This window comes from Pogona vitticeps, chromosome 10 (assembly GCF_051106095.1).
Source record: "Pogona vitticeps strain Pit_001003342236 chromosome 10, PviZW2.1, whole genome shotgun sequence".
NCBI classification, from domain to species: domain Eukaryota; kingdom Metazoa; phylum Chordata; class Lepidosauria; order Squamata; family Agamidae; genus Pogona; species Pogona vitticeps.
This window is the reverse complement of record NC_135792.1, coordinates 25,314,424-25,334,815: the sequence shown is the minus strand read 5'-3', so window position 1 is coordinate 25,334,815 and position 20,392 is coordinate 25,314,424. Positions and strand designations below refer to the sequence as shown.

Sequence of the window (20,392 nt, the reverse complement as noted above, 5' to 3'; positions counted from 1 at the left end):
ATTCCTCCTTATGCTGGGCTCCAGCTCCCACAATCGCCACAGCCAACAGCCTTATGGATATTGTAGTCCAACACACTGGAAAGGCACAGGGGAAGACAAAGCGCCCTATAGCGGGAATTGCTCAAGGATTCTTGCTAGTGGGGATAGAAAACCTGAAGCCTTCCAGATTTTCAGCTACAGCTCCTTTCTACCCTTTTAGTTGCCAGGGTTGATGGGTTTTGTAGTACAAGATTGTGCAGCAAGGAGCTCCATCCCTCCACCCACCCCCATTGTACAGATTTTTCTTCGCCATCAAATGCTGATCCCAAATTTGGCACCGGAAGCACACATTTATTTAAAGGTTTTCCTATTTTCTTTTGAGGGGAACGTTGCCCTCCCAGAAACATTTGCAAAACAACCAACCACACGCAAACAATAAATAAAAGAACTGCAAAAAAAAAATAATAATAATACACAATTTAGAAACTGGGATGGAAACAGCAACAGTTAAAATAGTTCCAAACCACATCACACATGAACAAACTCAAGACCAGTATAAAAAATGTTTTCAGTGTTCTCTTAAAAACCAAACAGTAGTTGTCGGGAAACGAATTCCAGAGGGCGTTGGGGCTGCCCTCGAAAAGGCCTTGTCCCCGATATCCACCACGCTAGCAGCCCTTCCTGACGGTACAGCTAGATATGAGAATCAGTGCGGAAATGTCCTGGGAGCGGACATGGAAGCTGTGTTTCTCAGTGACAGCAAAAAACGAGGAAGGGGTTTGTTGGAAAAAAAAGAGAAGATGCTTACTCTAAATGCCACGTGTTAGTTTTCAAAGTGCCTTGGTGGTTTTAGATCCACTGTAGAAAGCCACCAAGCCTCCCTCTCCGGGAATGAACGGGTGAGAAACCTAATTATACCTTAAAAACACAACTGCATTTACTCCGTGGAAGTTCAGGAAAAAAGCAGAATATAATACTGTACTTGGCACAGCAGTCAGTTTTCCTGTTTCTGTTAAACAATCACGAATCTTGAAGTTTCGCTCCTGTATGGCAACTTAAAAAGAGATTTCCACAGGCCCAGCCTGATCAATCCGCACAAGCCCGAGAGTTTGTTCTCCATATCTTCTGCTCTCCTGACAGCTTGCAAAAATAAATTAATTGTACAAAATAGCATGTTAGTCTGTACACACTGCAATACCCAGCTTTCCCCCGTTGTTTATGCTTGTTAAACTTGGCAAAGACTGCTGAAAATTTCAACTTCAGAGTACAGCAGGATGACGGTATCCACAAGGGAATGGTTCTAAGAACAAACACACACACACACGCAGATACCAAATAACACGGACCTATCAAACACTATACATTGTACAGTACATTGTCTGGGTCTCTCTGGTGGCCAGTTGTGATAAATACAACCTGGAAATCCACATAAATATGGGGAGGGGGTTATGTAGTATTTTCAGGCAGCAGAAAAGTGAATCAGTGGATACTGATCCCGTGGATAGAGGGGTCCTACTGTACATGCAGCCTGAACTAAACTTTGATATCCTGCATAAGCAGGGATAATACTTGCAAAACTGAAATTGCAGGATCTTTGAAAGACATTCACGAAACCCCAAGCCAAAATATTAAAAAAATGGTGGTCTTCAAGATTCCACCAATCTCTTCTCATTTTCTTCCACTTTGAGGTTAAGAAAATAAAAGTTTTTGTTTCTCTCTAGGAGATCCGATGACCTTAACACTTTTTTTTCTGTCTCAAGACTGCTTTTGTGCAATGAACACGACCGCCACTCCAGACAGATGTGTTTTTTTCCCTGCAGTTTTTCCCGCTTTCTCAGGAGAAAGAGAAATGCAGGCGGGCCTCTTGGGCTCTTAGCTTCTGCTCAACTTCCTTAGGGATCTGATTGTGCCACAGCCTAGGAAGGCAGGTGGGGAAAAAGAAATGCAAAGTTAGATCTTTTTTCAGAAAGAGCTGCAGCCTTACAAAAGAGAAGAGAAGAGGGAGCCTCCTTATTCCCACCTGAAACAATCTCACCTCCCATGTGGCAGGATGGGTTAACCCAGCTGTCCTCCCATTGGGTCACTGTATGCCCCCAAATTAAGAAGTGGACTTAAAAAAAAGTATCTCTTGGGGTGAGTAGCTAATCTCTTTCGCAGAGCACTTACCGTACACACTGGGCTCCTCGACACTGAGCAAGCTTCTCAGCTAGCTGCTCCGCACCACAGGCTGTGATACCGTTGTTCTCCAGACTGTTGGAAGGAAGGGAGGGAGAAGCATAACAAGGGTATGAATGCTTTTATCAGACCAGGCCTATCTGCACTACACTGTTTTAACAACTTGAACCCACTTTCGCTACCTTGGCATCTTCCCATGGAATCTGGTTAGTGTCATTTGGTGACGGACTTAGGATTCGGTGCTGGAGAACTCTACAGTCTTTCCCAGAATAACCGGGAACATTCAAGGTCTCTCACCAAACTATAACGTACCAGGATTTGTTAGGGTCAGAGCCATGATCATGGCAGGGTTAACAAATTGCTGTAACTGTCTAGCATAGAAAGTGCGTAACAAAAAGCCACAGGAATTTCAAGATTTCTTAAGACTACAAATCTCATGTCTCCATCCCAGGAGTTCCACCTGACGGACTCACACCTACTGACACCTAGGTTTGGCTCACCTGGAGACAAGGCCGAGCTGAGAAGGCTTTGTTGCTCAATGTGGGCTTGGCTCCATCCTAGCTTCCTGTTCAGAAAGGAAGTTGCCATCCTTCTCAGCTTGGCCTTTTCTCCAGGTGAGCCAAATTTATGGGTCAGTGGGTGTGAGTCTGTCTAGAGAATTTTTGAATGTATAGCCCAAGAAAGAAAGAAAGAAAGAAAGAGAGAGAGAGAGAGAGAGAGAAAGAGAGAAAGAAAGAGAGAAAGAAAGAGAGAAAGAGAGAGAAAGAAAGAAAGAAAGAAAGAAAGAAAGAAAGAAAGAAAGAAAGAAAGAAAGAAAGAAAGAAAGAAAGAAAGGAAGGAAGGAAGGAAGGAAGGAAGGAAGGAAGGAAGGGTTTTTGGATGGATGGATAGATAGAGTATTTATATAGTATATTCTCCAGTCTCTTTCATGTGTATGCCGTTCTAGGAGTAGTTAGAAACTGAATGCAATAAAAATGAACGAATAACGTAACCATTAAAGTTAACTAAAGAAACAGCTAATGAATAAAATACAAAACACGCTTGCTGTGGATATTGCTAGATACCGGTCTTCCTTCTGCTCTAAATCAGAGTACGCTCGCTCAACCTCTAGTGAGGCCCAGCAAGTTCACTAAGTGTTGTTTCTTCCCACCAAGGCTTTGGGTTAGCAGAACCGGTACTCACTTCAAGAGTCTCAGTGTCACCATCCTTGGGAGAACCTTGGCTAATTGCAGCGCCGTCTCATCCCCCAGTTGGTTCCAGGACAGGCTAAAGAGAGCCAGAACCGTTAATCTGGCTGTGTTATGCCTCTGTGGTGCCAGAGATTAGGAGTTTGATTCCCCCACTGGGCAACCCAGAAGAGCCAACCCTGGTGGCCTTGGGCATAAGCTACACAGTCCCAGGGCTCCCCCCCCCCCAGAAGAAAGGGAGGGTCAACCACTTCTGTGCATTCTCTACTTAGAAAACTTTGGAAAGAGTCACTAGAAGTCAGAATTGACATCCCCATCATTAGAATGGCAGAGCAGGAAAGGACCCTCTGGATCACTGAGTCCGGCTCCTATCAAAGAGGCACAGCGGGAAGTTGAGCCCCCAACCTCTGGCTCTGCAGCCAGAGACCTAAACCATCAGACACCCACTACTCATAGACGAAAGAATACAAGGACCCTCCCATTCATACTCACTCAACCTCTTCAAGGAGGAGGCAACGGCTAATTCCCTGGGCCAGAGACTCAGAGGCAGAATCACTGATCCCACAGGCCTTCAGTCTAAATAAAGCAGGAAATAAAGAAACAAGTTTTGCAGAACTTTAGCAAGTTTCACCCTGGTTTTACTGCCAACTGCTAGCCCTGGGTAGAAACCCAGGGAATGGTAATTTTATAGAGGTGGACACTTCTCTTTGGGCTCACCTTCCCTATCACATAAGATGAATCGGCTGCTCCTTAATCTATATTGAATCCTAGTCTGCATTCATAAACAGGGGACTTCAACCAAGGAACCTTGGCCTCTCCTTTAGAAAGTCCAACAGTACACTGAGGATATAATCAATATCCATCACAATGATATTTTGTTTGAAGTTCATAACCACACTTTAAAGACCTGCTTTGTCACAGCAGAACCTTCCTTGCTGATGTATCTTGCCAATAAGATGGCTCTGCTTCTCTGATTGGTCATTGGATGGTCAACACACACTTCTTTTGCAAGTCTGGTAGGTCAGGAATCAAGCTCTATGGAATCCCTCCCAGCTTTTTAAGGATGCGCCTTGCCTTCGTTGGATTTAAACCAACAAATCAAAGCAGGAGAAGACTTACTTCATTTTCCTGAGTCGGGAGGACTGGGGCAGTTGCTCTGCCAGGACTGTAACGCCTCGGTCCCCAAGGCTGTTTGATGATAGACTGCAAAGTGAAATAGGGCAATGAGGCCGAAGCATTGCAGTTTTAAAAAAATAAATATACTGATCACTGGAAGAATATAATGTGCTCGCAATTATTTATAAGTGGCAAACAACTTTCAGCCATAGGATGAGTCTTTTAAATATTCAACCCTCTAGCCTCGTTCTTCGAATTGTACTGTGCAAAGGGTTAAGCATCATCCTCTTCTGTCTGTCGCCCTCCCGCCTCCTTCTACCTTTTTATTTCCTAAAATACATCCGTTAAAGGGGGAAAGCTGCACGCTGTCTTTTGAGTGTCAGATCCTGCCCTGACACAATTTGGAGGCAATCCTTGTTTTCAGTTTTTCCTGTTTTCCCCGGTTTGGGGGACTTTTCCTGATTTTGTTAGTCATCATCATCATCATCATCATCGAATTGCACAGCTGGAGTCCAGTCCTTGACAAGGAGGCTGGGGGGGGGGGAATCGAACTCCCAACCGCTTGCTTTGCAGCCAGAGAGCTAAACCACTGAGCTATAAGTCAAGAGTCTATATGATTGTATCATCATATTTTTGTTACTGCAAAATGAAGCTTTGGCTTCTTTTCTCTCCGAACTTGCATTTACCTGATTTCCTCTATCTGTTGACATTTCGAGAAAACTCCGGCCAGATGAGCCACTCCCTCAAAGTCGATATTGCAGGAAGACAGGCTGAGAGAAGAACAAGAGGAAATTTCAGTGGGATCTTGTGAAGCATCAAAAATGGATCTGAAGAGACACACGGGACTTCCACTTCCTCCCTGTCCTTCAGGGGTTGGCCAAGTTGAACTACTTTTCCCAGTGTCTCCAACCCACACTGACCATAGTGGTTGAGTAATTATGGGATAGCTCATCCAACAACAACAACAACAACAACAACAAAAAAGACCCCATTTCCAAGCTCTGTTGTTCCCCTGCTGAGAGTGGGTTCCTGTCTCTCCCTGAGCCGGTCATCCTAGAGACTGAGAGAGCTGAACTGGAGTCACTCCTTTTATAAGACCAGATGGATCCTCATTGGCTCCTCAGGACAGCTGACCTGCGACAGCGCCCTCTGACGATTTCTAGGGGTAGTGCGGAAGCACAGCACAGATCAGGCTGGCAGGATCAGCTACTGGCAGTGATGCACAGAGCCCCTCCAAGTACTGGTCAAACAGGACACAATGACAGGACAGGACAATGCTTACCATAGGACCTTCAAGTGGTGCATAGAAGCCAGAATAGGAGCCAGTTTTTCCAAACACTCATTTCCGATCCTGTTTCTCGACAAACTGAAAGAAAGTAGAATGTGGAATGCCAGCATCTCCCCAAATGCCAGCGAAAGGAGCAGGTTCAGAATGCATGCCATACTCTTAGTACATGTCCCTAAGTTTCTTAGGCTCTAGTGGGATGGTTTGTTGCATGGGTTTTTGCTTAGGTAAAGGTAAAGGTTCCCCTTGACAATTTGTCCAGTTGTGTCCGACTCTAGGGCTCGGTGCTCATCCTCATTTCTAAGCCATAGAGCCAGCATTTGTCCGAAGACCATTTCCCTGGTCACATGGCCAGCACAACTAGACACAGAACACCGTTACCTTCCCACTGAAGTGGTCCCTCTTTATCTACTCGCATTTTTACATGTTTTCAGACTGCTAGGCTGGATCTGCCCTTTCCGACAGCAGTACGTACCTCTTCTTTGCCCCACTAACTTGACGTTGTAACAGCACACTTTGGTGTGTATAGTTTGTTCTGATTAATCAAAACCTCTCCCTTAGGATATCCGAGCATGCACCATGTTAACAGCACAAACCAAAATTGACAACCTGAATCATAAATAGCAGAGAACGGTGGAAGGCTGATGGAGATGATGAGAGAAAGAGACAGAACTTGGGAGGCCAAGCATAGAAGCATGCTCTATAGGCTTGCTGAAAATTTTGGGGTGGACATTCTGGCTTACCGGAGCACTTCCAGATTCTTGCTACTGGCCAAAGCTTCCATAAAATGCTGTCCTCCCACACAGCCAATGCTGTTGCATGTGAGGCTAAAACAATGTGCAAGATGATCGGGTGTTAATAGTCAGCTGCAAATGAGGCACAGTTTAGCTCCTGTGTGCTCACACTCAACCCTAACCATGTCCAGTTTTTGCTGCCAACCCAGATCTTGTGACCTAAGGAACCGATCAAAGCTTGCCCAGACCTATCTCACTGTTCCTCCAGGCCCGTCTTGGTTCCTCCATATCAGTGGTTCTCCACCTTGGGTCCCCCCCTCCAGATGTTCTTGGACTGTAGCTCCTAGAAATCCTGGCTGGCACAACTAGGGGTGAAGGCTTCTGGGAGTTTTAGTCTAAGGACATCTGGGGACCCAAGATTGGGAACCATGGCTGTATATGAACAAACGGTCGCTGTGAGAAGGCATTGAATAATGTCATCTAGCATCACCCCTCCCATTCACCTAATAATCCTCGCTTGCTCACCCCCTTTGGACCTTGGACACCATCATGTAGGGACTTTAACATTTACCTTCTCAGTGAATCCTGACACCTACATAAACCCTCCATAACTCCTTCCTCTCCCACAGTGAGGCACCTGCTCTGTGACTTTTGAGGGCTTTTTTTGGGGGGGGGACAACAGCTGGGATCTTTCCAACTCCCACAATCTTTCCCATAAACCAGATCTCTAGTCTGTAGATCCTTGACTGGCTCGAAACAGACCCAAGAGACTCACATGATTTGCTTCACCTTCGGCATTTCCCGAACGGCTCTTGCTATTTCTGTCATCCCAGCGTCGTCGATCTTGTTGTAGCTTAAACTTGAAAAGAAACCCCCATAGCTTGTTAAGAGCAAAGAAAACATTCACATTATCATTGATGTGCATTCATTTTTTTTCACCTGGCTATCTCTTATCTTCTCCCATTAAAGACAGGAGCCAGTAGGAATGTGAACAGAGAATCTAATCACAACTATACAACACGCAATTCTGATGGCCTGATACACTTTCTGCACCCATTTCAATGTGGATAAAACTGATGAGGCAGCTCAGGCGGGCATTTCCTCTCCTCTGTAGCCCTGAAAGGTCTCAATAGGGGCCGCCTGACAGATGCAGACGAGTAAAGCAACATCAGGGCCGGCCCTCCCATTAGGCAGGCCATGGCGATGACCTTGGGGTGCTGAAGGAGAGATTATCTGCATGAAAACATTTTCGCCATGTGGCTCAATTCTGTGACCAGAGCCAGCCTGGTGGGAAAACTCGCGGGAAAAATATGGACCTACTTTATTTCTTCCATGTGAACAGCCTTCCTCAGAGCCTCTGCAAGGCAATAGCAGGCTTCACTGTTGAGATGGCTATTGGTCAAACTGGAAAACAGTAACGGAATACCAAACATTATTCTGTAGAAGATTTGTAGCATCATGCAATCTGAGTGGCCAGCTTAGGTGAGTCAAAGATTTGGGGGTGAATTTCACACAACCCTATCCCAGAAGCCAGAGGTTTAAAGAGAGCCGGCTGGATAATTTTCAAAATTTTGAATTTGAATGAGTAATATTTTTCTCTCCCAAGTTGGGGGTTTATAACACTAATAATTCTGTGCCATCAGGTCAGTTCTGACTTACAGCAGCCCCTTTTAGGGTTTTCCAGGTAGAGAATACTCAAAAGTGGTTCACCATTCCCTCCTTCTCAAACCATCCTGAGACTGTGCAGCTGGCCCAAGGCTACACAGGCTGGCTCTTCTCCCAGGAGGTTCAGCGGGGGCGATTGAACTCCCAACCTCTGGCTCTGTAGACAGAGACCTAACTCACAGAACTATCCGCCCAGCTTTACAAACTAGCCTGATTAAAAATCCCGCCGTCGGGTTGAAAGGGTGGACCCACTCACCTAAGTCGTCTCAGGGAAGATAACATGGAAAGCGCTGAAATCAGGATCAGGATATCTGCATTGCCAAGATTCAGAGGTCCAAGGCTGAGAAACAGAGACAATTGGGGTGTTAGAGGTCGAGCAATGTAACCCGGAATGACCTTATTGAAGGGCACCCTTTGATGACTGAAAGGCAACTTACCTTAAGCTCGTCAAGTGATGCTTGCCTTCTAGTGCTGTGAGCAACACCCTGGCTCCGTCCACACTGAGTTCACTTTTGGAAAAGCTAAAGAGAAAGCACCACAGTTATGTATTCAGGTTGCCAATGGGCTGCCCACAAGGGGGTGCGAACGGGAACCTGAAGTGGCATATTTCCACCCCCTCTTTCTTCCTTTTAAAATGAGGCAGTAATTCCTGCACAGCAGAGAATTATGATCATCGCTGGTTTTGCACCAAACCAAGAGGAATGGTTTGCCTTGCTCACTCTTTTCCCTCCCTTCTCTAGTAGGAAAAAGTGAGGTCAGAGTTTAACTCTGCAACAGATCCCTAACGAGGAATTGCCACCCCCCCCCAATGATAGACATTGTACGTAGATCCATGAAAAGGAGACCGGGGGGGGGGGGGAACAAACCTGCAATTGATCCCCAAATTCTAACTGGCAAAAAAAAATTACAAGGGTTTGCCAAGATGTAGAAACAATAAGTTGAGCCTGTGATGTAGAGAAGAATCGGACAACAGATTTTGTTGAGGGAGTGGACAGGTGTCATTCCAGTATGTACTATACGTGAATGTAAAAAAAAAACCCACCCCAAAACAAAACAAAATCTCTTTCTTTTACAAAAACTGGAGCCTTTTCTGTGGTGGTGGCCACTGCTCTAGAATGCCTGGCTACTGGGTGGGAGATGCTAGATGTTAGGGTCTCAAAGACCAAGCTTTACGTCCTACCATCAACCCTTGTGACCTACTCAATGTCTTCAACGGCATGACACCGATGCAACGCTGCAGCCAGCCGCTTGAATCCAGCAGAAGAGAATCTGCAACAAGTTAACCTGGAATTTTTTAAAAAAGAAAGAATAAAGGAGGTCAGCAAAGGACCATCATGTTCTGCTCACCAACACCAAACAGGGAAAAAGCACATCGGTCTGTGCGTTCTATGAGCCATGCGACAGGACCCCCCCAAAACGAAGAGCTCAAATGGAGGACAGGGAGATGACAGCTTATAAAAGGATGCTCTGTTGTGCTCCACAGCCAGAGACCTCAACCACTAAGGTGGCCATCCAGCGAGTTCTGATTAAAATCTGCAGCAAAGCCACTATCCCCATGAGGTTTGAATGGCCATCCTCCACCAGAATCTTAACCACAGAACAGTCCAGAGAAAGCATACTCAAGCTTCTTCAATGCTGGAAAATCCAACAGGGCATCCGAGACTATTTCTGCTTCAGCATCTGTAAACTCTACCTGGGAACAGCTGCAATGATAAAAAAAGCATGCATGCCAGGTATTCATTTGGAAGAGGACAAAGTGGCTGAAAGTGAGCAGCATCTAAAGAGGTCCTACCCTTTGTCTTCAGACAGCACAGAGCCTCCCAGAGGACCATGTCATGACATTAATCAGAGCACAGATAAGTTACTTTTCTGGATTCCAAAATCCTGCCCTCCTCTAGATGAATCGCCCAGCCAGTGTCACTAGGGGGAATCTGGGGGTTATAGTCCATAAAAAGTAACTTGTTCATGTTATGCATAAATTGTATGTATTTGTCATTAAGACACAGGATGTCGGAAATGCAAAGAGCAACCTGTTTGTGTGGAGGCTGGTGAAAATTAATCATCGGTATTCCAGCAGGCAAGGAAGGAAGATTTAACTCTTTCATCCCCTGTGGAGGGAAATTCATCTCCCGAATAAATATGCCGGGGGGGGGGGTAAGGTGGCAGAATCACAGCAGGATAGGACAATTGTAGCCTTTTCCTCCAGTCCTGATAAGCAACAGATAGACACAGACCTCCATGTTGCTGATATACACAATTAAAAAGCAACAATCTCCATATTATGTAGATATGCTCATCTACCACAGTACCAACTCCCCCATGAAGACAGGGTTTTCAATTAAAATGAATATAGGATCAAAATAAAATGTGCTGATTGAAAAACCTGAACGATGAGGAAGCTCTGGATACGTTGGCAGGGCTTTCCCCATTTGGCTGTAGCTGTTAAGCCTGGCCCGCTGTCAGAGATAACGGGCTTCTAAAAACATGTCTTGTCTACATAAACCTGCTGGGACCGAAGCTATGTGTTTTGCAGGCATTTTGCAAAATGCTACATGAAATCCAGCTATGCGCATTGCTGACTGTGCGCTTATTCTACTTCCTGGAAAAATGTCTACACTAGGGACGTGAACTATATTTGACCCAGTACTAAATTAGTAGCCGAATCTGGGTTACATTTGGATTTCTAGGACAAAAATAAGGTGAAGCAAAGAGGCTAGGGCTTTCAGAGGAAGGAGTGACACTGTACCCAATAGATTGTACATGTTAAACGACTCAATGCTGTTAAAAGCAGGGAAAGGGGAACAGAAGCGATCAATTCCTGATAAGGAAGGCTCAACTTTCACCAATGGAGGAGAGTGTTTTGCAGAATGCCCTTAAAACTTAGAAATGAACCTTCCTTGCCCTTGCCTGTTTCAAAGTCATGTATTAAATCATCAAAGTCTGCAGAAATAAACAGTCCCCCTCCTTGCATAAACCTGTGTGCTGTTCCAATGGACTAGAAAAGAGAGGGCTGAGAAAAGAGGATGAAATGAACCGCCCCCCAGGCAATGTGATGGGAAGAGTGGGGCCCCTTGCATTGCCCATTTAAAGTCCCTCACTCACTCCCTTCTCTATGACTGTCACAAGAAGCCTCTCTACTCACTGTAAGATCAGTGCTTTCCCTGGTGACCGAACAAAGAAAGGGGGAAAGAAAACAGAGCGCCCAGAAAACCCTTCCGTTCTCCCTGCATGGCATTGTCCACTAAAATCTGGTGTGTGTCTGTGTTCATTTCTCCTACCGTCTGGGCTCAGGGGAACAGGGTTGTGAACAACTTTTTTTAATGGAAGAGCTGCTCTGTTTTTTTAACCCTGGGTTCCAGGGATTTTGTTTGCAACAAGCAGGGATAGGAGAAGGGTTCCTATTTGGGAGTTTCACACGGTGCATGAAAGATACAGGCGCTCCGCCAGGAAAAAATGAGAGATCATGATAGCAACCCTTTAGAGATGCAGTTCCTCTCCTCCCACCAAGGAAGATGAATTCAGCTGAATGAATTGTTTCTTTTTCCGGTGATGATGATGATTTAAATACTGGAGAAGGAAGGGTGAAGAAGCACAGACTCACTTCAAAGCCTGGAGCTGTCTGCATTTTTCTATGAGCTTCGTCCGGAAGTGAACTCCTCTGGCTTCTAGGTCATTTGGACGCAACCTGCAGGCCTCAGACATACACATAACACAGGATTAAAGGACAACACAACAGAGAGGAAAAGCTGCATCGCAAGCAGCAACCTGTGAAGACCCCCCTCCATGTGGACAACTGAAAATTAAGCAGAAAAAAGATGCCGCAAAGGTTGCCAATGATGCAACCAAGCTCTGTAACTCTGCCTTTAAGGGTGACATTGCCTGGTGATGCAGAGTTTATTATTATCTCACGTCCTGAAAAGCATCACCACATGAGAAAAACAGTACAAATCCAAGAATTATAGCAGGAATAGGAAAAAGGAACATGGCGTCCAATGATTTTATGCAATGAGCAATCACTATACAAGCAAAGAATAGGGGAAAGGGGTGTGGGGGTGAATTAAAGAAGTAAAGCAAACAACCACTTTCTCACCTGCAAACCACAGATTCTGCTTGCTCCACCATAGGAGGGAATTCCTGATCCACAACCCACAGAGTGTGGTTTCTCCTATGGAGGCAAAACACAAAGTCAGGCAGAATGAAATACAGCTCCTCAGCAAAAAAATAAAATAAAAATGAAGCTATAAGGGAGTTCATGTTGTTTCCAAGGACAATATGCGTTGTGTGTCTCTGTGTGTGTGCCTCTCCCCATTCCACATTTTCCTACAAAGTTTCCCCGATATTTTCATCCAGTCTATATTTTCTCCCGTATAATGTGCTTTCATACACTTTAAATTTATTTTTTTTGCACTACAAATCCATGAGGGACATGCTGACAGAGTTTGTCTGGGATTAAGAATTTTGTCCTGTTTTTAAGTCGCATTTACAAGTTCTGTATTTTTCCCCCACCTTTTCGTGATTTGCAAACGGTACTACAAAATTTTAAAAAGTCTGAAAATTTGCTGTGTGAGGTTCCCCCCCCCCCCAGTTTGTGCCTAGATTTGAGAAACAAATATTTGGGACTTCTGCATTTAAAAAAAAAAAAAACTGAAGCAAATAGATTTCTTACTACTTCCTTGCCCAAATCTGCTCTTCAGAAATGAGAATGCATTCTTGGGAGGGAAAAATTATCCTCGGCTGCTTTTCACAGTGTTCTTTCCAGCCCCGGTCTGCCCATCTTATATATAACTCTTAGAGTGATTTCCAGTTTAGAATAATCCAAGTGTTCTTGGACTGCAGCTCCGAGAATCCTTCGCCCCTCGATGTTTCAGGCAGGATTTCTGGGAGATGTAGTCCAAGAACCTCTGGACTACAAGATAACTGGAGAGAATGTATGATCCAATAGAGTCCCTTCCAGCTCTGCATTCCTGAGATTATGGATGATTATCTTAAATATGGAGAACTAAATTACGTGATGCTTGTGATGTTCCCCTGGCCTTCGGCAGCCAACTTCAGAAGGACGGCGATACTTTCATTTTCCACCCATGCTTCTTTTATGCTGAAAAGAAGAAGAACATGAACACATTTCTCCCTTTAGTCTGGAGCATTTTCTCTCCTGAGTTTTTCAACAGTTTCCCACCCACCCCCTTAAATCACAACACAAGCCCACTCCTGTTTAGGGGGAAGTAAATATTCCTGAACCAGTGTTCTTGAACAAATGGGTGCCCATTTGTATTTCATGTTTTGTAACCCTGCCGTCATGTTGCTATGTCTTTTTGATTGCTGTATGAGTCGACTGCATTTTGTTTTGCTTTTTAATTGCTTTAAAATAGTTTCAACAAAGTTCAACCCGCAGGAGACATGCTTCCAATGAAGACATTTCTGCATTCCAGCTCAAGATCCCTCATGCCCAGTGCAAAGATTATTATGTTTGTATCAATATCTATAAAAATAGGTTCTCTTTTGCAGTTTTTGTTTTAAGGAGGGTGGGAGTCGTACTCACTCCAGCTGCTAATATCTCAACCCAGAGATGTTTGGTTGTTATTTTTCTAAATTTGGGGGGCATATTTTTTTAGCCCTTTCCAAGGTTTGTGTGCTCTGTGGCTGGTTCTAGGAGAAAGAGAAAAAAATGGGCCTGGAGAGACACCCAAGTTGCCCACCCCTGCTCTCAATTTTTATCTTGCAAATCATCTTAAAGCAGTTTTGTTTTGGAAGAGATATAAAAATATTCCCTGTGATTTTCGGATATGAATGCAACATTTATATTAGCCGCAATACACCAGCCATTCCCTCTTTTACAGCCAGAGAGGGGGGCCTTGAAGAAGCCCAGTAGATGAGGCAGGAAGGCACTAAGGGCCGAAGGTTCCCGACCCCTGTACGGAACAAAGGACTCGAAGGAAATTCCAAATCTTGTATATTCTCCAGCAGATCAAACTCAGTTAAATGATGGAATAGACATTCTTACCTTATTCTTAGTGTTCCTGTTGGTTTCCTCATGGCCCGAAACAGATCTTCGATATTGCTGAGTGTCATGCCATTGTTGGTTGACCTAAAAGCATAATAATAATAATAATAATAATAATAATAATAATAATAATAATAATAATAATAAGAAGAAGAAGAAGAAGAAGAAGAAGAAGAAGAAGAAGAAGAAGAAGAAGAAGAAGAAGAAGAAGAAGAAGAAGAAGAAGAACAACAACAACAACAACAACAACAACAACAACAACAACAACAACAACAACAACAACAACAATCTTGTAACCTATAATAGATAGTTCCTAAGTAATCGCAGTGAAGTTTCACCATCCATAAGGGCAGGAGAGCGGTTAGCATAGAAACAGGAAAACATACGTGACATCGCTCAAGGTCGTACATTTCTCCAGCTCAGCAATCAGCCGCGCCCGCTGTTCTCCGTGAAAGCTGCAGTGATTTAGCCTGGAAGAATGAAGGAAATAAAATAGGGGTGAATAGAACAGACTGGTGTTTAATCACTAAATGCAATAAAGTAGGCATTTGAGCCAAACGCTGGCTTAAGTAATTCCCAAAAAGGTATAAACAATCACAGTCTTCATAATATGGATGGCACTGGGCAAGGAAGAAGACACGTAGAGCAGGGGTTCCCAACCTGGTGTCCCCAGGTGTTCCTGGACTCCAACTCCCAGAAGCCTTCAGTACTAGCTGTGCTGGCCAGGATTTCTGGGAGTTGTAGTCCAAGAACATCTGGGGGACCCAAGGCTGGGAACCCATTGTCTTATGTCAATCCAGATGGGGCACATTTCTTGAAGCCGGACGCTTAGCAAAGCAAGAGGGAGTTTGCTGATTTGCCATAAGTAACAGTTGACAATCTCTCCTCTTTCTGTGGATGAGCCTTCCTCAACCTTTTTTTTTCCTTTAAGGAGCTCCTCTCAGGTTCCAGGGCTCCTTGTCAAACAAGGCTAGAACATGGACAAATTTATTTCTGAAACTTCTCATGGGGCTCCCTTCAGATGTTCCAGGTGGGCCCCCGTTGACAATGGCGACTGTATATACAACATCTGTCTGGGCATCTTATTAAGACGGTCCACTGTCCATTACCTCACGATCTTCTGAAAGTTAACTTCTCTCCGTAAGGTGAAGAACAGCATTTCCTCGGACCCCAGACTTGAAAGAAAATAAACACAGCTTCAGGGGAAAATAAAGGCAAGGTAAGAAACATGAAAGATGACTCTGGCTTATTTGGGTGGATATTCCCCTTCCTTCCTTCTTTCTTTCTTTCTTTCCGTTTATGGTTTAGTCAGATGAACCTAGAACAGACCTGCATTCTGTACTTTAAAAATATATATATATATTGGAGATTTAGAGCCTGACCTCCAGCAGCATTCTGAGGGCGAGTTTGCAAGTTTCCAAAACACACACAAAAAAACGCAAAACAAAAAGGGCATACAAAACATAGCAAAAACAGTGGCATCTGAAAGTACAAACAAATAAACAAAGCCAGCTAAAATATTTAGGCAGAGAGAAACCCCAAACAGGCAACAGTCTGCCATGTTAGTATGGTCGTTGTTTTACTTTTGCATTCCAGACTAAACGACTCAGCTTCCAGCCTTCCACTTCTGAGATTCAAATGGCACATACCCAAATTCTGAAATATATAACTGGAAATGAAGGGAAGCTCTTAATTCTGTCCCGTCAAAAATCTGTGCTTTGCTGTTTCACGATCCAATTAGACACTCACTCCCCTTCTTACCAAGGATCAGGTTACTCCTACATTGATCAGAACTTGGAGAAGTCGTTTTAGGGAGATAAAATTTCCAGAACTCCCCAGCATGCTGACTGGGAAGAAGCTTTTCCAAGCTCTGAACTCACTGTGAGTGTTTCTACAACGTGTCCTAGCTGCTCTTCACCTCACTCTTGAGAGTTTACAAAGGAATGGGACTTTTGAATTTCTTTGACTACAAATCCCACAATTCTCTCAATTCTGAGAGTGGCACACATTTTAAAGATACCCAAGTGTGGCTCACCTGGGGGGAAAGGCCTAAACTGAGGCCGAGCTAGGCCTAGTTCTACCCAAACTTCCTGTTCCCACCCTGGTGCTTGCTGGGAGCTTTCTTTCTTAAGCCATCCACTCTCCACATTTCCAACTCATTTTTTTTTCATGCTTATGGCATGCTTCCCCTCACCCCAAACACTTTGACACTCTACCCCCTTGCTTCATACGGGACGCTTGTTCCCTTTGATAAATAGTGAATACTTTTCTCCACTAAATCCCTCAATAAAAACCAAGACACGTGAAGCGTCTCTCTCTAATTCTATGCTTCCCCCCCCCCAGGTCCAAATGGGTTCCAGGATGCATACAATCAACCGCCACCAAGCAATTATACCTCACATGAACTTCTGCCATATTTGGATACACGGTGAGGACATTAACAAGATGGGGAACTGCATCTTGAGAGATCCCGTTGCGGCTGATCCTACACAAGAGAGGAAACATGTTGCCTGTCGTTTGGGTGATTTTTCTGTTTTGGATCTTTTTAGGGCTTACAGGCCAATTGACATTCAATCAACGGGTTGCAAAGCACCCCTTTTCAAGAATCTGAGGGCTTATTCTCACAACGGATCGTACCGTTTATTTATAACCACTGACCCGATTAGGCAGTCAGGTACAGGGTGTCATGGAGGGGCAGCAAAATCCTGGTCCTAGCAGAAGATCTGAGAACTTGAGGAAAATCTGCCCAAGAGATGACATCTACGTGGGTACAAGTGGTAGAGATGGGAAGGACGGCCTTTTGAGGACCTCAGCTCTAGTCCAGAAGTAACTTTCCCAGTCTCTGATCCATGGAACACAGGTGGTGGATGGAGAACCTGAGCCAGCAGTGGGTTTGGGTCTTGGGCACCTAAAATCCCACAAACACTTCCTTGAGCCAGGATTGTGCTCACTTACTTTATGAGGCATGAGGCCTGGGTCTTCGGCAAATGTTCTAAGAGATACCTCAATCCTTCATTGCCAAGATGGTTGCCAGAAAGACTGGGGGGGGGGGGGGAAGAGAATATAATGTGAATTCCCATTGGAAAGAGAGAGAGATATCTATCAATGACTGAAAACATATTGAAGTCAATGTCACTTGATGTTATACTTGCAAAAGCATGCAGGACTTTAAACCCTGGCAGCCTACATAGCACAAGTTTATGGTGTGATTCATGGTGCAATCAAAAGGGGTTTCATGGTGCAATCATGGTGCAATATCTCTCCCCAGTGTCATCTGCCCAAGCTATTAGATCACCATAGGCTAAGCAGTAGTGGGTGGCCACCATGAGGGAGGCCTGTAAGTCTTCTACAACAGGCAGAGCCTTCTTGGCGGTGGCTCCAGCCTTGAGGAAGCAGCTTCCAGAGAAGCCCCGCCTGGCCCCCTCCCTGTGGACATTCAGGAGACCACAGAAGATGTGGCTCTTCAAGGAGGTTCTACACACCGACCCCAGTGGACCGCCCATTTTTCGTCTGCTTTTGTCCTGTGAGTTATTGATTGGTGGCATCTGTTTTTATAGTAATTTTTATAGTTCTTTGCTCATTTGCTCTCACTGTCTTTAATGTTTCATTTCTCTCTCTCTCTCTCTCTGTGATGTTTTATCTCCCTTAAAGTAAGCCTTCCATCTGTAGGGATATTGCGCCTGCCTGGCTCCCAGGGAAAAAAAGTTACCCTTGCTGCTGGAGCAAAAAGGTCCAGCTTGGGCACAGTTCAGGCTGGTTCACCATCTCCTGCGCATTGTGTGATCTCACTGGCACTGGATCATGCCCTGAGCGGTTCAAAGGGCGAGCTCTTTCTCCCTCTAGTGGCATCTTGAGTCATGCTGTCATTTCACCACCAAAGAACGCATCGCCAAGCCAGAGGAGGAACTCCTCTGACGTGACACAGTCTATCCCAGGTTCTGTTTGAGGACAGCAACCATAGCAGTCCGGAATCTCACTTACTCCACTTCTGCAAGATGAGCGCCCGTCTCAAGGATGGAACACAGCCTGTCCATACCCTCCTGGCCGATGCCGCAACCTACCAGCCTGGTTGACAGAAGATAAATGAGAGGTCAAGCAGCAGGAGCCGGTCACATCCAGTATACTACTGTTGGGGGGGGGCATTCTTTGGGTGGGTACCCAAGGTGGCACTACTGCCCACTTGAGTCGTGGGCATCCCCTTATAAAAAGTGTGCGCCAACAACAAGAGCAGAGGGCAGGGGACACTTTGCATAGGCTCAGGAAGCCAAAGTACAGTAAAATCTTGTGACCGCTGGGTAGCTCTGAGGTTTAGGTTTCCGACTGTGGAGCCAGAGGTTGGGAGTTCGATTCCCCCATGGGGCCTCCTTGACAGGGGATGGACTTGATGATCCAGAGGGTCCCTTCCAGCTCTGCAGTTCTAAGGTTATTAATAGAATATATTTAACCAACAGGGTGATGGCTCAATCTAAGCTACACTTCTCACCATGCTTCCTGCATTTTTTAAAGCACACGGGTCTTCTTCAGCACATATGAAGCAAACAACATTACAACAAAGGAAGGATGATCTGCTTTGCACATACTTGCAGTATATTTCTTGATTTCCTTCGCCTTCCACAAAATGCAGAATAGCCTTTTTACTCGATCTAGATATGGACAGAAAGAAAAAGCTTCACTTGAATGGTCAGAGGATTGACCTTGTCATCTGACATGAACAGTTATAGTTGCTTCTCAGTACATGTGTTATTTACGTACTAATGCTCAAGCTCAGTTGTTACTTTGGGACTTTCCACTTGGAGCTATAAAAGAGTAACTTGTTTTACTATTCAGTGACACTCGTTGTATACATATACTTTTTGTGTATGTCAATAATTCTCCACTCTCGGAAGCAGTACAGTTTATTGTTACATTACTAAGATTCACTGTGTGTTCTCTTTTGCAACCTCTAGCCAACAAAACTAGGTGGCCTTCTCTGACATTTCCATTCCTTTGTGCCTCTGTGTAACGGACGGAGGAGAAGAGGTTCTCCATGTCACAATCTATCTGGGCCCACCCAAATCTGCACCCACTTAGCTTCCTAAAGGGCCTTGAATGTCTTACCTGACTTCCATGTCGCAGACTCTATTGCACTGGTTAAATGAGTTGGCCAGCAAAAGAACACTGTTTTGAGTTAAGCATTTCTCTGTGATGCTGCAGGAGAGAGGGAGGATGGGGTGGAAGAGGAGGAAAGCAAAAACATCCAAAGGTTGGGTTCAGCAGAAGGCATGGGGATGGAAAAACCATGAATACAACAGCAAATATAATAATTTCTGAACAAAGCCAGCACAAAGGTCCTTCTTCAGATGGAGAAAAAGGTATGATTGTGGATTTGGAGAATGTGTGAAGGCACATCTAAGTGAGAGGGTCCCTCATCATATCCCAGCTCCTTTTTCAAATGGACATTATGCCAAGAAGCAGCAATTTGAAGTGATGATCTATTACAACCCCCCCCCTTTTAAAGTCACCCTCTTCAAAATGCAGTCAGCATATTAAAGTGGGTCCACTCATAAGCCATGACAAAATGCATGTCTGATTCCTACCTCTTTACTTAATTCACAGAGTATGATTAATTTCATGTCAACGATCTTGGAAGCCATAATGGACATCTTGACTATGAACTTGTGGAAGCAGCCTTCCACTAAGTTAAATCCCTGACCTCTCTTCCCCTAAAGTCTGGAAATGTTATTTTGGGGGAAACCACAGCTCCCACAATTTCCCAGCTTCCATTGCTGCTCACAGCCCTTTTGAAGACATGGAAGTCAAGACTCACCTCAAAAGCTTCAGGCTGTCGAGGCGGGGCAGGAAGACCAGCAGTTGTTCCAGGCTTTGCTCATTCACCAAGCTCCTAGACAAGCTGAAATACCAGGATGGGAAGCTTAGAATACATGGGGAAGATGGGATCTACCAGATTCAGTGTTGTGTAGTCATTAGCATATTGGATTTCCCAATGGGTTTCACTAGTGACCTTAGGCGGTTCTCTCTCTCTCTCTCTCTCTCTCTCTCTCCACACAACTGACCTCACAAGGTTGCTGTGAGGATCAAGGAGGAGCCATGTACAACCACTTGAGCTCACTGGAAAAAATGTAGGATAACCTAGAACAACAACAATTACTATTGATTTTGGAGGGATAACCTAGAAGTGGGTGTCCATCAGAGATTGGTTTTCTGTGCATTATTAACGTACATATGCATTTATTACAACAAGGCCTCACAT

The 20,392-nt window shown here is 44.7% G+C and overlaps 3 protein-coding genes across 5 annotated transcripts in view; all 3 read right to left on the bottom strand.

Moving 5' to 3' along the window:
* CPNE2 (copine 2) overlaps positions 1 to 2,229 on the bottom strand; it is a 68,196-nt gene extending 65,967 nt beyond the window's left edge. The window contains exon 1 of the mRNA XM_020806108.3: positions 2,146 to 2,229. The gene's annotated coding sequence lies outside the window, so the exon portion shown is untranslated. The remainder of the gene's footprint in view (positions 1 to 2,145) is intronic.
* A 7,112-nt stretch (positions 2,230 to 9,341) lies between these two features.
* Positions 9,342 to 20,392, bottom strand: part of LOC144583035 (protein NLRC5-like) — an 11,975-nt gene continuing 924 nt past the window's right edge. Inside the window, exons 2-14 of one of the 3 annotated variants that reach the window (XR_013538615.1) lie at positions 19,949 to 20,032; positions 19,240 to 19,329; positions 18,723 to 18,785; positions 18,124 to 18,207; positions 17,098 to 17,181; positions 16,538 to 16,627; positions 15,252 to 15,317; positions 14,529 to 14,612; positions 14,143 to 14,226; positions 13,150 to 13,236; positions 12,232 to 12,306; positions 11,743 to 11,834; positions 9,342 to 9,425 (exon numbers count right to left, since the gene is read on the bottom strand). Coding sequence is in view for 2 of the 3 variants with exons in the window: in XM_078380470.1 (XP_078236596.1) it covers positions 9,730 to 9,844; positions 11,743 to 11,826; positions 12,232 to 12,306; positions 13,150 to 13,236; positions 14,143 to 14,226; positions 14,529 to 14,612; positions 15,252 to 15,317; positions 16,538 to 16,627; positions 17,098 to 17,181; positions 18,124 to 18,207; positions 18,723 to 18,785; positions 19,240 to 19,250 (927 nt within the window). In the remaining variant the exon portion in view is untranslated. Of the gene's footprint in view, positions 9,426 to 9,596; positions 9,845 to 11,694; positions 11,835 to 12,231; positions 12,307 to 13,149; positions 13,237 to 14,142; positions 14,227 to 14,528; positions 14,613 to 15,251; positions 15,318 to 16,537; positions 16,628 to 17,097; positions 17,182 to 18,123; positions 18,208 to 18,722; positions 18,786 to 19,239; positions 19,330 to 19,948; positions 20,033 to 20,392 lie in introns of those variants that run through there. The other 2 variants (XM_078380470.1, XM_078380471.1) reach the window with 2 other exon arrangements.
* The window catches only part of LOC110085700 (protein NLRC5), an 18,375-nt gene continuing 17,927 nt past the window's right edge, over positions 19,945 to 20,392 (bottom strand). Inside the window, exon 22 of the mRNA XM_078380552.1 lies at positions 19,945 to 20,032. Within this exon, the coding sequence (XP_078236678.1) occupies positions 19,945 to 20,032 (88 nt within the window). The remainder of the gene's footprint in view (positions 20,033 to 20,392) is intronic.